Source organism: Cyrtonyx montezumae, unplaced genomic scaffold, assembly GCF_038088225.1.
Source record: "Cyrtonyx montezumae isolate F1298 unplaced genomic scaffold, pur_monq_1.0 scaffold_8, whole genome shotgun sequence".
In the NCBI taxonomy this organism is placed as follows: domain Eukaryota; kingdom Metazoa; phylum Chordata; class Aves; order Galliformes; family Odontophoridae; genus Cyrtonyx; species Cyrtonyx montezumae.
The window spans coordinates 37511850-37528276 of record NW_027072089.1 but is presented as its reverse complement, the minus strand read 5'-3'; the positions used below and the strand labels follow the sequence as shown (position 1 = coordinate 37528276).

General features: G+C 36.2%; 1 protein-coding gene across 4 annotated transcripts in view; it reads right to left on the bottom strand.

Moving 5' to 3' along the window:
* ST18 (ST18 C2H2C-type zinc finger transcription factor) overlaps window positions 1-16427 on the bottom strand; it is a 48301-nt gene that overhangs the window by 23690 nt on the left and 8184 nt on the right. For all 4 annotated transcript variants that reach the window (XM_065752494.1, XM_065752496.1, XM_065752495.1 and 1 more), the window contains 4 exons: window positions 15717-15807; window positions 13877-13981; window positions 12294-12499; window positions 8966-9177 (listed from right to left, as the gene is read on the bottom strand). In XM_065752494.1, coding sequence (XP_065608566.1) covers window positions 8966-9177; window positions 12294-12499; window positions 13877-13981; window positions 15717-15807 — 614 coding nt within the window. The remainder of the gene's footprint in view (window positions 1-8965; window positions 9178-12293; window positions 12500-13876; window positions 13982-15716; window positions 15808-16427) is intronic.

Sequence of the window (16427 nt, the reverse complement as noted above, 5' to 3'; positions counted from 1 at the left end):
AGAGACATGCTTAAATGCGGACATGGTGAGGATGCAACATAAACATGTGGTGCTTTTAAAGGATAAGTATAAATGCATGCTTTTATTTAAATTTATCTGAATCTAAAACCAGCTTTTCGATTTATATCAGTTAATGTCCAACTCTTAGGCAGACTTAAGAGTAGCTTCCCTGCATCTCAGCTTAAACATTGTAAGTAGAATTTAAATAAGATGCATCTAAACCATAGCCTACACACTACAAATCTAGTTTTATTTAAAAAAAGTTTAGCTTTAAATCTTCTTGATCTTTTCACTCTTACAGAAAACTATGACCCCAATTCACAGTTAAAAGCATTAATGCATTGTTTAGGTCATCACCAGCATTACATATGCTCCCTTCCCCCAATACCTCACAAATATTACATCTGCATCATGGGGGAGAGAAGGAGGGGTAAGAAATATTCCTAAAAGAAACACAGTATGAGAATCATAGAATCCCCAAGGTTGGAAAAGACTTAAAAGATCATCCATACAAATCATCCACTTATCACCGATTGGTCTCACTAAACGGTGTTCCCCAACACAACATCTAAATGTTCCTTGAATGCCTCCAAGGTCAGTGACTCCACTACCTCCCCGGGCAGCCCATTCCAGCACCTGGCAACTCTTTCGGAGAAGTATTTCCTAACATCCAGTCTGAATCTTCCCTGGTGAAACTTGAAGCCATTCCCTCTAGTCCTGTCACTAGTTATAAGAGAGAATAGGCCAACTCCCAGCAATTTTTCACAATCATAATCTGAGTTGAAAATCACCTTTTAAAGTTTTGCCACAAAACAAGGTCTGCATAGAAAGCAGAAGACAGAGAGCTACGGAATAATCTTGGCAGCAATCTCCTTGATTGAGACTTCCGATATGAGTCAACAAAGCCTTAGCTACTCTGGGAAGTACAGCAAGCAGCAGTCTCTGATTTCATCAGAGCGTGCAGTCTGGAAAGAGACCCAACTTCTCTTTCCACGCTGGGAAAATCTCTCAGAGCAGTTCCTGTTCATATTAAGGGACTGCTTAGATATATGAGGAGAACCAGGGAAGCTGGGAAGCTCAGTATTCTGCATTCCACAGTAAAAACTCCTCTTGTTGGAATGGCTAAAAGCTCCTCAAAAGTACAGCTTGCTAATAGGTGCAACAAAACATTTCACCTCATGCTCATGTTGTGAGGGCTAACTCTGAGCCCATTCTGCATTGAGAAAACAGTTTTTCTGCTTCTGGACATAGGCCTAAGTAAGTTTTTGCATGTCCACATCATCCTTTAAGAAGATGGAAAACTTTTTGCTACCGCTCACAAATGAGATACTGCTTCCTTGTCCTATCCTCATGGACAGATGACTAGCAACTTGCTGGGAATTTACCATTGAGAACTTCTTTGTGGCCATTGCAATTTCTGTGTACAGATAATTGCCCAAGATGTCCTCTGTATACTTAGGATTTTTTTGTTCCTTTGCTCTTACGATTTCAAGTGCAGGAATACTGTCTGGAATTAATATGTATGTCTTAAGCAGGGAGCAATTCTGCATATTGACATGGTGTTTAGATATGGATAAGACTGGTCCTCTACTATTGACAGCAATTATTAAATCAAGTAGCAGAGGAGGTGAAAAAGATACCTTTTGAAAGAACGCTTGGTAGCCTAGGTCTACGTGTTAACCTGAACAATATTGGAAAATATACAGACTACAGAGATCATTCAAGGTCATAGAAGTAGTACTCATGTTGAATGCTATATTTAATGCTGATGAGTCCTACTGTTGTTTTCATCAGTACTATTTTCTATTTCCATTGCTACAAAGTTCAGAAGCCACTTGGGAATTTGAGGCTAGATGGTTCTGGGTAACTTAGGAGACGGTCATATTAGCCCACATGAAGTCTTCTTATTTTGAAAAAATAAGAAGTAAGCCTGTACCGTATCTGAATCACTTAGATCCTGTGTTGTAAATAGAAAATATGCTCAGGGAGCAAGCTTTTCCATCTTACTTTGGTCTTTTTCTTAGGAAAAGATGAGACTATAGCAGCAAATCTTTTTTCCCATTAGCTATTGCTTGAAATTAGTCCATCATTTAATGGTTAAAGTGAAGGCAGACAAATTTATGTTTACTTATGGATCTTAAAAACATTTATGATAAATCAGAGAATGATTCCTCTGTACTGAAAGTGTGATATGAGAAAATCAGTTAGACTGAAGGCACAAGCTTCCTTCATGCAGCATTGTCTTCTACCACTGCCAGTGGTGACTTGTTTAAAGGTGAAGTGCATCTGATGAAACATTTTTAATCACAAGGAAAATTTTGGTAGAAAATTGAAATTTCAAGTGATCTCTCTTTACTTGGGGATCTTGATTCCATTTAGTATCCATGGTTCTGTGACAGATGCACACCTAGACTGAGGCATACCAAGCCATCTGCTTGTCCCCTGTTCAAAAACTCAGACACTTCTCACATTTGCTTTGTCTGCATGACAAAGTTCACATTTTCAATCATACAGCTTAAAGAGATGTTTTATTATATTTATGGGAAGTAAATACACTTCTAATATGTTCATACTAAGACGCTTTGGTTATATCTTTCTGCCCCTTTTTAGTAAATAGTTTAATCTCCTGTGATAGTTTTAAGCCCTGAATTTGACAGTGCAGCTTATCCTGGATAATAACTTAGTATCCACAACATCTTATGCCATCTGTATAATATCAAATACATTTTTATACCAGCATTAATAAACCTTAGTTACAAAAATCCAAGATATTAACTATATCAGTGCCAAGTTCACAGTCCAGGATCTGACAATACAGCTCTGCTATGATCGCCCCAGTGTTTTTTGGCTTCAGAGTTGATATGTAACTATAGCGATGAAACAGAGCTACAGTAATCAAGTTTAATGACCAATGTAAAGTAAAATGCTAAATATTGTAGTTGCTGACATTTTTCGTAATAAAAAAACTTGGGTTAAGTCTGCACAACCAACATTCACATAAAATTCCAGACCTCTGTGACAGATGGCTTAGAAAAGGAAGCCATGTGACTGGGCTGCAGTAGTTTTATAGTGCAAAACCCATAAATAGTGCAGTTTCTCTGTCACTGACAAAATATCAGCTACTCAGAAGGCAACAATGGCAACAAAAGGGACTAAAAGCATTCAAGGTTCCCTCCTTGTTGAAACTGTACACTGGGAATATCAGAAAAAATATAGCCCCTGAGAAGCAGCTACCATTAGCCGAAACAAGAGTTTTGGGTGATAAGGAGAATATTTTACTAATGTCGATATTTAGATATCAGCACTTCCTTGAAATTCACGCAGAAGCTGTGTTGTCCAGCGCACCTAATTCTGATCAGGAAAGGCAGGGTTGTGTGTTTGTGGAGTAGAGTACAGATGGGGTTTAAGTGAGCTCACAGATGCATACAGCAATTAAATATAGTCATGGAAAAATATCCCCTTTTGCCCATCACAGGATGGATCACACGTTTACAGCATGGGTTTTTATTCAGAACAGTATAAAATAGCTATCACTTCGCTACATTCATAGCAAACTCCAAATGGCAGAGAGATGATGGTCAGAACTACAGCTCCAGTTTTCATTCCTATTCTCATCCCACCCTCCTCTCAATATGTCTACTTTGCTTGTTTTACCACATTTATTTTTACATTACTTTTAAAATGGAACTAAAAAGACAAAAATGGCACAAATACTAAAGCAGTGCTGTGGCATGCTGACAGACAATGCCACTTACTATGCTTATCTCAGACTTGTAAACGTTGTGTTCTCCTCAGTGAAGGCAAGACCAGTTGACTCTAGGCTATAAAGGAATTCTCCTGTTTGTCTATTTTTAATTACATATTTAAATGTAACTTCAGAAACCAGTGTATATTTTCCGACTTTTCCTTTAAGATTTAAGTAAAATAAAGACGCAGATGTATCTTATTATCTCCTTACATATTAGTTGGGTGAATTATTAGAATCTGATTTTGATCTCATTTACATTTACACTGATATAAACCAGGAAAAAATCTGCTAAAGCAATGAAGAAAAATCAATAAGAGTGAGAGGAGAACTACAGTAATTAAATTCAGGTTACTCCTTATCTGCTCCCACATCAGTGACAGTGTAATCATTCCCACAGGTTTTACAAGCATCTGTGAAAAGGAGTTCAGAATGAAAATCAGAGAAAAAAGACTGAAGCATATTTTCTTTATTCCAGGATCTACTCAGTGAAAAGATAAGGTACAGGTAGTACTCTTATGAAGAATATCCATCTAAAATGAAGACTAACATAAATTATAATAAAAAATGGTCTCTATCTTCTTCAAGTGCTTTATACTTTAAGGTCAGGCTTCACTCTGCTTCATTTTACGGCATAAGTATTACAAAGTATTATCTAGTACATTATTTAATACTGTCTTGGAACTCAAGTATATAAGCCAAGATAATAAATGGAGGAGGTTTTTTTATAGATTTTTTTTCCATAAATTATTACTACATTATTTCATGTGTTTTTGGTTCATTTGATAGCTCAAAACATTTAATATGCTGCAATTTGTCTCATATAACGATTACAAGTTAAGCTTTATCTCAAAGATGAATCAGAAAGAGTGAATTATTGTGTCTGTATGAACCTTATTTCAAACCTGTGACCTAAGGGAGATTGTGTCATTATATATAAGAGTTTTATGTACTCTTTGGTTGGCATCAGTCATAGCTCTTAATACTAAATAAGTCCAAAGAAACAACAATATGAATGATTTTGCCTTCCCACTAGCAGTTCAGTCTGGTCTAGAAAGCTCAAAAGGGCTTTTCAGTTCTAGCATTAGGGATGACTGGAACTAATATCTATCTTGCCACATGTGTGAATGCTATTCTTAGTTTGACTCCATCTGAAAGACTACATTTTTTTTTTCCTATTCACAACCAATAAGAATAAATGCATGCTTACCTCAGATGTAAATTTAAACAATTGAGTTATTCTGTAGTAAATTACAATACGAAGGCAAAGAAGGAAAACTTGTAGCTGCCTAGCAATATTTGAGATACAAATGAAGTCACACTTTCAGCCCAGAGCAATTCACAAATTAAATAAATGCAGCCAAGAACTTACTCAAGGAGCAACATGCACAGCAGTATAGCAGAATGGAACCTAGTAATATTCTTGGCTGATTTTTCATTCTGTATTTAGGTTTTAAGGTATTTGGAATAAAGGAGTGCCTGACAAACACATTAAGTACTGCTACTTTGTTGAAATAATTGACATAATTATCACCATCAATATCCAAGAATTTAGAGATGTCATAATTTTGTTCAAAAACACAATTTGAACTTTAAATATTTTTAGCTAGTGTCATTTTTTGTTTTCTTTCAAGGCATAGCATGCATATGCCATTTTGTCTAAACAGGTGGGAAAAACACCAAAACATTCAACAAAATGTTTGGCAAGCTGTAGTGATGGGGATACAGTTAAATTGCATTGCTTGCAACTACCTCTGTGAGATGTGAATGTTGTGAGGACTGTAAATAGTGAATGGATGCTATGATAACGTAGACTCTTGTGCTGTGCTGGAAACTGCAGGTTAAGTGTTCAAGGGGAGTCCTGTTTACTTCAATAGGAGTTCTAAGAAGCGACATGAGCTGGAAATCAAACAGATTGGTGTACTAGTTTGGCATATAGACTGCATGAAAACTGGCTGATCAGCATAAACAAGGGAACAACTTACTGGTGTCTGCACCTGTGAAAGTGAATGGCTTTGATGTGGAATTACTTATTTTAAATGTGGTATAATCAAGTATCTGATTATCTTGGTATATTGCACAGAGCTAATAGAGATTTGATGGGGAAAGCTTAGGATCTATTTTATTGCCCATTGAAGAATAAAAGTATTCTTTAAGTTGTCTAATATATAAATTAAAAAATTTTATCTGGGAATATAGACTACCTTCTTATGTTGATTCTCTTTGTGAAGTTCTTTTTACTGACAGCAGTGGTAATGTGTAATCACATTTCTCTATCATTGCTACACTTCTCTTTTTTTTTACTTTTTTTTTTTGCTTTAGATTCTCCTTTTTGAACTGATATATATGAGCATTTTCTAATAAGATTGAAAATCCATTGAATGAATAGCAATTGAAACTTGCAGTGAAAAAAAAAGGTCTCTTTTTCATTTAAGTATTATATATCTATATTTGTGGAAAATAGTGACATTGAAGTTAAAATGTCCAGCTCTCACTAATCAAATGACAAGTGTTTGGAGATCAATAAATAAAATTTGGGTAAAAGAAAGAAAGAAAAGAAAAAAGACTTCAGGAAAGCACTTCTGCTAAAATCATTTGGGTGTTTCTCCCTTTTGGTCTTTAAGCAACATACAATGCACCTTGAGAGAAAACAAGAAAATGACAGTTGTTTAAAATGACTGAATATCAAGTTTTCTTTTAAAACTTAGAAGCACGAAATTTAACAGATGTGACTATTACAGGTGTATTTGGAAAATGATTTCCATATCCTCTGTGGTCCTATTGCCCCTTGTTCTATCACTCAGACTCCCATTTGCTAAGTGTTGTGGTTTGGATTGGTGGAAGGCTGCACGGTGCTCAAGTAATAGCAAAGACCTTTACAGGACAGGGAGTTTGATCTGCTAAAGTAAGAATGATGCTAATCAGGTTTTCTTTGGCAAGGAACAAAATAATGTGGGAGGGTCAGGGCTCAGAGGTCTGATGCCATGGAGCTCTAAACTCAGCCATCCTACTCAAGTATTTTCATACCTAGTGAATGTTATGTACTATCAAGAACAGGAAAAATAAATTGTTAAATCTATAGTCATCTGCTTATAGTGAATTATTTGAGTTCCAACACTGAAAAAGTCCTCAGGAGATGTTTTTTGATGATCTAATAATATATGATATTCTATCAGTAAAAAATCTACCTTTGTGACCAATACAAGCCACAAAAGAATTCAGAAACACTGACAAACAAATACATGGTTGCATCTTTTAGATATAGCCTCATACATATTTCATTTTTTAACATAAAAAAAATCGACACTAAAGAGAGTTTTCTAGAGATCTATTTCTGAAATTCCCGCATGAGTTCTGAAAGTAATAAATAGCCAAAACCAAATAAAAAGAGTTTTGTGTGGGTTTTGGCCTCCAAATCTGTTAGGGGCTTACTTGCCTGTTTTCTAGCCAGAAGCTAATTCTGATTCTTCTCTCAATGTTTTGTAGCAGTATGCCCTCCAGAAAGTCTGGCAAAAGCGGATGCAGGCAGATAGCAAGGTATGCAGGTGATTTTCTTTTAGGTTGGATTCCTAGCTGTGGAAAAGGAGTAAGCTATGTGCCCCAAGTGTCCTTCTGTATCATTACTGTTATATTCACTTCCATTCAAACCTTCCTCATTATTTGGCAACTGTGAAGCAGGTATGGAGGAGAAAATCTTTGGTTTATGTCTGGTCCCTTTACTGCTCTATTCTGGCAAGAAAGTTATATTGTTGAGGTCAGCCAAAGGCTGCGGCAGCAATGTAATCCAGCCATTGGCATCATATTCCATTTTCCTGCTAGAAGTCTCCATGGAAGATCAGTGGAAGGACCTCTCTGAAGCAGCTGTCAGGGACAGATCTGTCACCTGAGAAAAGTTTCATGTGCAGTATTAGGGGTAGATAATATCTAAATTATGGAGAATGCACGTAGACACACTAAAATGTATACCCTGTGTCAACTCCCAGTGCTGGTTTCAAGATTCAAGACTCTACAAATGGAAATAAGAGTCAGAAAAGTAAGAGATACTGCTATGAAAAGGAGAATGGCTTGTAATGCCTGACAAGGTGTCACATTTTTAGTAAAATAAGTGTTTCCTCTCAAAGGGCAGCAGGTTGTCTCTTAGCAATAGTGAACAGAGGCCTGACAAAATTTGTAGACCAACAGCTGCAGAAGCCACTTCTAGCCAGCTCGAGACTTGCAATGTAACAATCGACAGTCATTTGAAATACATATCAAGACTTGGAGTCCCTTAGCAGAAGTGCACCTGATAATTTGTGTCTTGATAAATACACCTCTTTTCACTCCCCAATGATTTCTTCTCCAGTTCTCGTAATGGCAAATCCTCATCTACACAGAGCTCTCAAAAGTTCTGTTGTAATGGAGCACGGGTAACTTTAATGCAAATAACAAATCACAGTGCTCCCACAAGCACAGCCATCAGAAGAAAATCTTGTCTGTTTTCATCAGCGTTACAATACCATGTAATGGCACAGAAAATAAGGCTCATAGCTCACACAGTACCATTTGTAAATCATAAAGATCCGTGAGGAAACGTAGAACACAAACCAAAACATGAAAGCCACACAAACATCTACGAGATTAGGCAGCATTCCATTATGACAGACTTGCCCAAATTATCTATCTCCAAATACTGTGGGTCTGATTCTCCTCTCTCACCAGCAGAAACAAGCATTTTATCCAAGTCAGTTGTTATTTATCTCTCTACACCTTGTCAGATTGTCAAATGAGCTCAGGATACAGCAGACTCAATAGATGTAGTCCTGTTTCATTGCAAGCAAAATATGATCTTGATTAATCACGTTTTTGGTTTTTATTTTAACAGCCTCCAAAACAGTCGTTTATGGCAGGTTTCAGAGGGAGAAAACATATCTACATCTAGCATATCTAACTATCCAACACAGATCATTGATCAATTTCATATATCCTTCTTTTTTATTCCCACAAAACTCCCTCCTTGTATTTAGGGCTCAATTATGATAAGAGTAACAACATAATTCCTGCTATTTATTTATGTTTATAAATAAATCGTCACTACCTTACTGATTTTTTTTCTGTCTCTTCAAAAGAGCATGCAAACAGAAGCCTTCTTTTTGGGGATTTAATGCAGTCACTAACATGAAAGACAGTTTATTCGCACAGTTCAGTAGCTAGCACACCCTCCAGGTTCTTGGACTACCCTACCTTGGCAGACAGACTCTGTGGTTTGTTGGAGAGGATCTCTGCTGCTTCCCTGCAGCGGGTGGAAAGGTTCAGGATAGCAGCAGCTGCTGCTATGTGGGTGTCTTCACTACATTGACCGTAGCTATAAGAGTTGGCATGGCAAGGGCTCTGTGTGTGGGCGCTAGCACTAGGCAGTCGATTAGAAAATTTCACTGGATTTGAAAAATGCTTTGCTGTTGAAGAGAGATTTGATTAGCAATTTTACACATGCGATTTCTTTCCATAAAATAGTCTTGTTTCTCAGACTACCATTTCATACATTAAAATATTCAGAGAATACATGTAAAACAATCAGTTTCTTACTGACTCTAAAGGTTTACTGTAAAAGTGGCTTCAGAAACATGAACATTTAATTTTTCCAGAAAAATAAGTACAAATCTTTCAACAAAGCATCAGAGACATTTACTCAGAATTTTCTTATTCCTCTGTCAGTCATTAAACACAATGATGTCTAAGGAAAGACTGAACAAGGATTAATGCATTATCAAATTTGATCTGATGACACTGGTAATAAAATGCAATTGTAAATAAGTCCTTGTGAAGGCTTCCCCTTGCAGTTCTATTGTGTGAAAAGACACAAGTGACTTGTCCAGTCTTAACTAAAACAACATTGCTTACCTTACTTAAAGGAATAACTGTTACTTATGTAGCTTTGTTTATATGAGTATGGAGAACAAGATAAGGCTCTTGAATAAACTGCAATTGTCATATAAGAGCATTACCTGCTAGTAGTAGGTAGTTCTGTTTTTCTGGAAACTTTCTGTAATTTGAGTTTACCCTTTAGAGAATTCCAAAAAAACCCCAAAACAGCAACAAAATAACCCCAAACCAAATATTCCCTTCCGCACAACAAAATAGCAAGTGGAAAAAACAAAACAAAACAAAACCACAAAGCAGTGAATATCCATAATAAAAGTGGTCTTTGCTGACTGTCATTTGGAATAGTACACAGATTCAGTAGACACAAAGAGGTCACTTAAGAACGAAGAACCAACAGGTGAACAGAAAAGCACTTTTGTGGACAGAAGTGGCATTGGTGGTTCTTTGTTTTCTCCTCCATCACCAACATGTACCTCAAAACAGTTAGAAAGAACTCTACTCTCTTTTCTGTATTTTAGTGTTTGAGAAATCATTAACCATTGCTGGGAAAAGACAGCATTATGATCTCAGTTCTAAGTAAGCAATAGTCGTGTATTCTGTCTGTAGCTCTGACAGCATCCTACAAAGTATGCAAAATCCAATTTCTCAGCCTACACTGAGAACAGTGCTGTGTATAGCAAACTGCTCACTGAATAAAGATCTCAGCCCCAAGGCTCTGGATATAGAGCTTTGGCTGAGTGTATTTCAGCGATAAGACCTACACAAGACATTGAAGAAGCCATCTTTCTTCAAACTTGGGATGCTGTAGAAGAAATAGTTGCTTATATGCTCTGACTGTAGTTGAATGCCATGTTTGGTTTTTTTTAAACACTTAAAGCAAAACATAAGAGCTTCATGATTCAGCTCTCCTTTTTTCCAGCACAAATGGAAAAGGATGAATCTATCCATCTGTGAAACTATAGAACAAGTATGAGGGTCTTCATTTTTTGCAGTTACTACAGCAAATTTCATATTATTTTTAACAAGTGAAAAGGTATCTTTTCTATTAACCACCCTAACAGTAAAAAAAAAAATAATTAAAATCAGGCTATGAAGGATGCACATTTTGTCAACAAATCAAGTTTATAAATGCAGAATCCACAGAGGAATAATGATGTGGTTCTGGCTAGCTACATATTTACATAAGATGTTGAACCAGTCTGTAAATCACAGCTTCTTACTGCCAACTTTTATGCATCTGCACAGCTAAAACACTCACCTGCTCTTTTACTTTCACCTTTCCATTAAAATAATAACTGTACACTGCAATCTTTGTAAGAACAACAGGCCATAAACTTCAGTCCTGATATACATTATACAGAAATTGCATATGTATGGATTTGCATTTGTATAAAAACATTTCAATCATTTTTTCCTTGAGATGAACCTGTGAAATAGACATGCATCTGTGCAAAGAGACAGCTAATAGGGTGTATTCAATTTTACAAACAAAATTGGAAAACCTGCCACCCAAAAAGCTGGCAATGCACGTATTTGCTTACATCTGAACAAGCCTATTTTCCAGTCCACATAAATATCTGCTTTTCATTTGTAATTTAATATGAGGTATTTATATATATACATATATACAAAAATACATAGGTACCCAACAGATATATTACATATATACATGTATATAAACATCCTCAGATACTTGCACAAATAAACTCACTTTATAAGTATACATAAATATATATAATAAATTCTTAGAATAATTATGTTGTATGTATGTATAAACACATTTTAAAATAATCTGCTTTTCTGTTCACCTTACTACAGATGTTCTTGCTTTCTAGAAGTTAGATGAAATTTCCTGTTTTTGATTTTCATTTACTAATTTTTTTGTCATGCACAAGAGAGTTTTCTGTCATATAACTTTGGATCTATATTCTTCAGTTCCCATATATGGTGCAATTAAACTATTTTTTTTCCATTTCCATCATGGAAACTGAGCTGTGTGGTTCTTGAAACTAAGAAGTATTTTATAATGGTCAATTATACAGCAGAGTCTTGCTGAAGTTTCCCACAAAGATTGTGAAAATGTGTCTGCAATAAATAATCACTGTTTACACAGTGGCATTTCATTTCTACAAAGCATTACTTCAGCAAACGTGCAAGTAATGCAAGCAGGAGCCTCTTGATAATGATTTGACTCATACAATATGTCTTCCCCACAAATATGGCATAATACAGAAATATGAGAAAACAAAATAAATTAAATTCAGGCCTGAATACAATACAGCTGAAGCACATGGTTTAGGAGGAGGAACATGTGTATGGATGCAGCTAAAAAGTGTCTGAAGTGTCTTTTAAAACCAAACTTGAAATGTTTTTACACTACAATTCATAGCATCTTGTGATGACATATTCTATTGGGCTTCTCGTGGCAGCATACTACCACCTGAATATCACAATTTAGCCAAGGATGAATCCAACAGATGAGATGAAAATCAAATTTTTTTACTCTCCTCTTCCTCTGATAATTGCTTTTCAAAGAAACATCAATAAAGTAAACCTTATAGTGATCATATTTAGCAATATTTCCTAGAAAGACTTTTTGAATTCTATAAATTTGAAAGCAAAGCAAGCATCAAAGAGAAAAAAAAAAGCCTATTTCACAAAATAGAATGGAATGGAATTTCAAACTTACATTCAAGGAACTGTGGTGTTTTTCGCCCTTGCACCACGGGTGCCATTGTGCGTTTGCCAAAGACTTGTGCATCAAAGCTGGCATAATCAAATGGTACTTTCCCAAACTTCTCCTTTTCTTTTGTGAGGGTGGTTCTGGAGGAAGAGACTGACTGTGAAGTTCTGTAATTGAACTGAGCTACCTCAAGCTGCTTAGTTAAATTTGTGCTGCAGAGAGAAGAAGGAAAAAAATGAGAAAGACAAGAATAGAAAAACAAGAATATCTTTAAATAATATTTTACTGAAAAGTAGCAGACAGTTGCACTCTACTATCAGAAAGCGTGGTGTTTTCAAACTTAGAATCTGCTGGTAGATGCCTACAAGAAAGAAATCGAAGTATGGTGATTGATCTATTAGTCAGAGTACTTTGTCTTCATACTAGTTCGAAGCTGTACATGTACAAAATATTCTCTAGTAATGTTGCAGGCAATTTTAAAGAGAATACCAATTTACTTTTGTACCATTGTGTTTTCTTTTATTTTTTTCTAAAAATTATCTGGATTTTTCTAAGTCGCAAAGAACTTGTATTTTTATGGATCACTATTGTTCTCACTTTACTGTGAATGACTGTGGTAGAAATTTAATACAAGATGATCCAAAATAATTGCTTCTGCTATTTGGGAAGAATGATTTACAGTGTGTTATTCCATTTAGTTACTGTTCAGTAACTACTTGTCTTCAGTAATTTCCTAAGGACTTTTCATATGTAGAGTTAAGGCATGTGCAGTTGGCAGACACATGGACATAATATTCTATAATGGCTCTGAAGGAACCATTAGAGCTGATCATGTCAATAATCCACAAATTAAAGTGTCCCCAAATAGACCTGAATATAATAGGTTGTAATGGTCGTGGTGCCAATGATGTGCAAATTATGCATGTCTGTAGGGTCCATATAACTCTGAACAAAATACTATCACAATAAAAAATGTTTTCTCTTTTTGATGTCATTATATAAAAATAAATTAAACTAATTAAATCAATAAACTTAAAATAAAGAAACTCATGACATGAATTAATCAATGGTGGGGAAACTGAAAGAGCAGAGTTCTCAACCCTCTCAGATAACTGCATCATCAATACAACCCACTACTTGGGATCACTGAAAGATACCTCTGAAAAGAATCACAGAACAAATTAGCCCTGTGCTGCTAGAAGTGCAGTGAGTTCAAAATGATCTTAAATAATGTTTTAGTGGCCAAAGCAACAAAGGAACAGTTCAGGAAAATTATTTACAACATTTCAGCAAAGATAGCAGATTTTGTTTACAGGAGAAAGACATCTGAGAATCACCCATTAGGATACTTGTGCTGAAGTAATGTTTAGTAGAAGAAACCGAGTTGCTTTTTGAAACATATGTCTATCGTCTTTAGTGTCAGGCACACTCACAATGGCCACCAGAATGCCATTTTGAGATAGTCATTTACCTTCACAGAGCTTCATTTTGCAAAACTGAAATATCTCTGTAACTAGGACCCAAAAAAGGACTGATTGATTGAGTCTGTGCAGAATACTTTGAGCAGGCTAGATCATGTAGCCTCCTACCTGTGAGTATGATCATGGCACTGCCCTGCTTTTGGAGACTCGAGCTGGTTTTTTTCCTGGGACATTGCCAACTTTTCAGCTGCAGCAATTGGACAACCAGAAAGGCTGTTTAAAAACAAGGTGAAGGAAAGAAACAAGAGGAAAAAAACCTTAAAATGAAATTTTAAGTAGCAGAAACATGCTGTGGAAACCCATGGCTTCAAACTTCTCTGGGACCCTGTGCATCCATGGGAATAGGAACTGCCCTTTAAAAGTCAGATTCATTTGTTTTTCATACCTTAATGCAAAACAGTGAAATCTGCATATTAGAGGTGATATATATATGGAAACTAAACTGTAGGAGTTTTCCAGCATTTAGCTTTAATGTTTTGTGGCTGACAAGTCACAATAAGGTTTATTTTATTTTATTTTATTTTATTTTATTTAACTTTATGAGCTAATTCATGGGTGTAAACTTTCTAATTACTAGAAAATGGATTCGCCACTTCTAGCTCAGTTCTTTTATTCATTTATTTATTTATTTTCTTCTTTTTTTTTCTTTCTCTGTTTGCATTATTACATTAAACAACGCTTTCTTACCCTATTCATGGTTTGCTTATAATACACCTGATATGCTGCTAAGATGGCTAAGGATTTAAAACAGATAAAACATTAAAAAATAAAAATGGTTCCTTATATTTTGTGTTAGACAATGTCATGATCACTGTAGTTAAGACTTCATGCTAACTTTTTGCATCAGAGATAGTAACGTAGTATGATAATCCTTGATTTTGGAGCCCTTTTACAGTAACCAATTAACCCAAATCAATCAAGCAAAAAGGAAAATCCCACAAAATTCAATTCAGCCAAGTTGTTTTTGACATTTTTTTCCCCAGGTTTGATCATTAGATAGACGACATATTCTTCCAGGGGAATGGCCCTCCATAAGAACAATAATGGCATATTTTGGCTTGCTGCCTGCCAGCAGAAAGCAGTGCTCTCAGGAGCCATGCTGACAACAGTGGCTTCAGCTCTCTGCCTCACCTGCAGCCCAGCTGTGATTCCCCAGTTGCCTGTCTGGAAGGCTTTCCTCAGTTTTACTTTCTCCCTGCAGGCAGAAAGTTAAACAGAGAAGGGTGTTCCAAGCAGGAAGATAACATTCCTGAAACTAATGCATGGAGTTTGCTTTTACAGAGATTCTAAAGTGTTGCCCGTAAAATTTCATGCTTGCTGAAGCTGAACATAGTTAATTCCTGCGAAGGACTGCTATGTATGTAGTACAAAACAACAGGGCAGATTTAGGTTAGATATTAAGAGGAAGTTTTTCTCTCAGAATGTGGTGATGCACTGGAACAGGTTGCCCAGAGAGATTGTGGATGCTCCATCACTGGCAGCATTCAAGGCAAGGCTGGATGTGGCTCTGGGCAGCCTGCTCTAGTGGTTGGCGACCATATTCATGGCAGGGGGTTGAAACTAGATGATGTTTGAGGTCCTTTTCAACGCAGGCCATTCTAGGATTCTATGATTCCATTGGGGTTTCTAGATAGCACATTAATAATGTGTTTGTTCATTTCTGCTTCGTTTCTGTGATGGCATTTCGCTGTGAACACTATAGCGACACTAAAGTTTGAAAACTCATCTGTGAAGAAGACTAGTGGAATCCACTACCTACAGTGCAGAAGCCATTTTTTATCTAATTAAATTGAACACAATTTTTTGTTAAAATAATATAGACTAATCTTGTTATTCATAAGCATTCTGCAGTAGAGAATATAGCATGCGATTCCAAGGCATGACCATCAATTTATTCATTAGAACATGCCAGATTTTAAGAAGCATCAACTGTTCTGTTCTGAACTACCTTCTGTGTGTGTTGCGATTGCTGTTGACATGTCCTCTTCCAGTGCATCCTGGAGTGGGGCACTTTAAAACATTTTCATGCATGGCAAGAACTGAGGAAGAAAAACAATTGATAACATACATCACTGAATAATACACATGTTAAAAAAATAAGAATATTTCTTCTTAAGACTCAGAAGATTCTCAATTCTGTCATACTGTGACCTCAAAAGATGAGAGGAATGCAGCAAGACCAGTGTCTCCAGGGCAGACCATTTTACCACTACTTAGTTTCAGTACGATTTCCAACATGCAAAACATTTTTTCTAGAGTCTTCACAAGAGCAAAGGTGGAATTTAGCAGGGATGTTAGGTCATGAAACCTGTAGGCCTCCGGTTCACACCACTAACAGCAAATCAAAAGAGATAAAACCACAGTTAGGGTACTTATAGTTGCAGTCCCCCTCTGGCTCAGGAATGGATAGCTCTCAGGTACAGGAAGGCTTTTCACACCTTTCACCATGTAAAATGATCTGTTCTGAGTTTATCTTTTTGAATCCTAATATATTCTGATCATCTGCTCTGTTCTGAATCTACTTTTGATCAATTGATCATCCCTCAAGCAGCAATTTACACTCTCAGCAGGGATTACAACTGGTTGCATGTACATTTCTTATGTGCCGTGATGTCTACCATCCTTACTGAGGGTGAGACATATGTCTGTGTCAAACAGA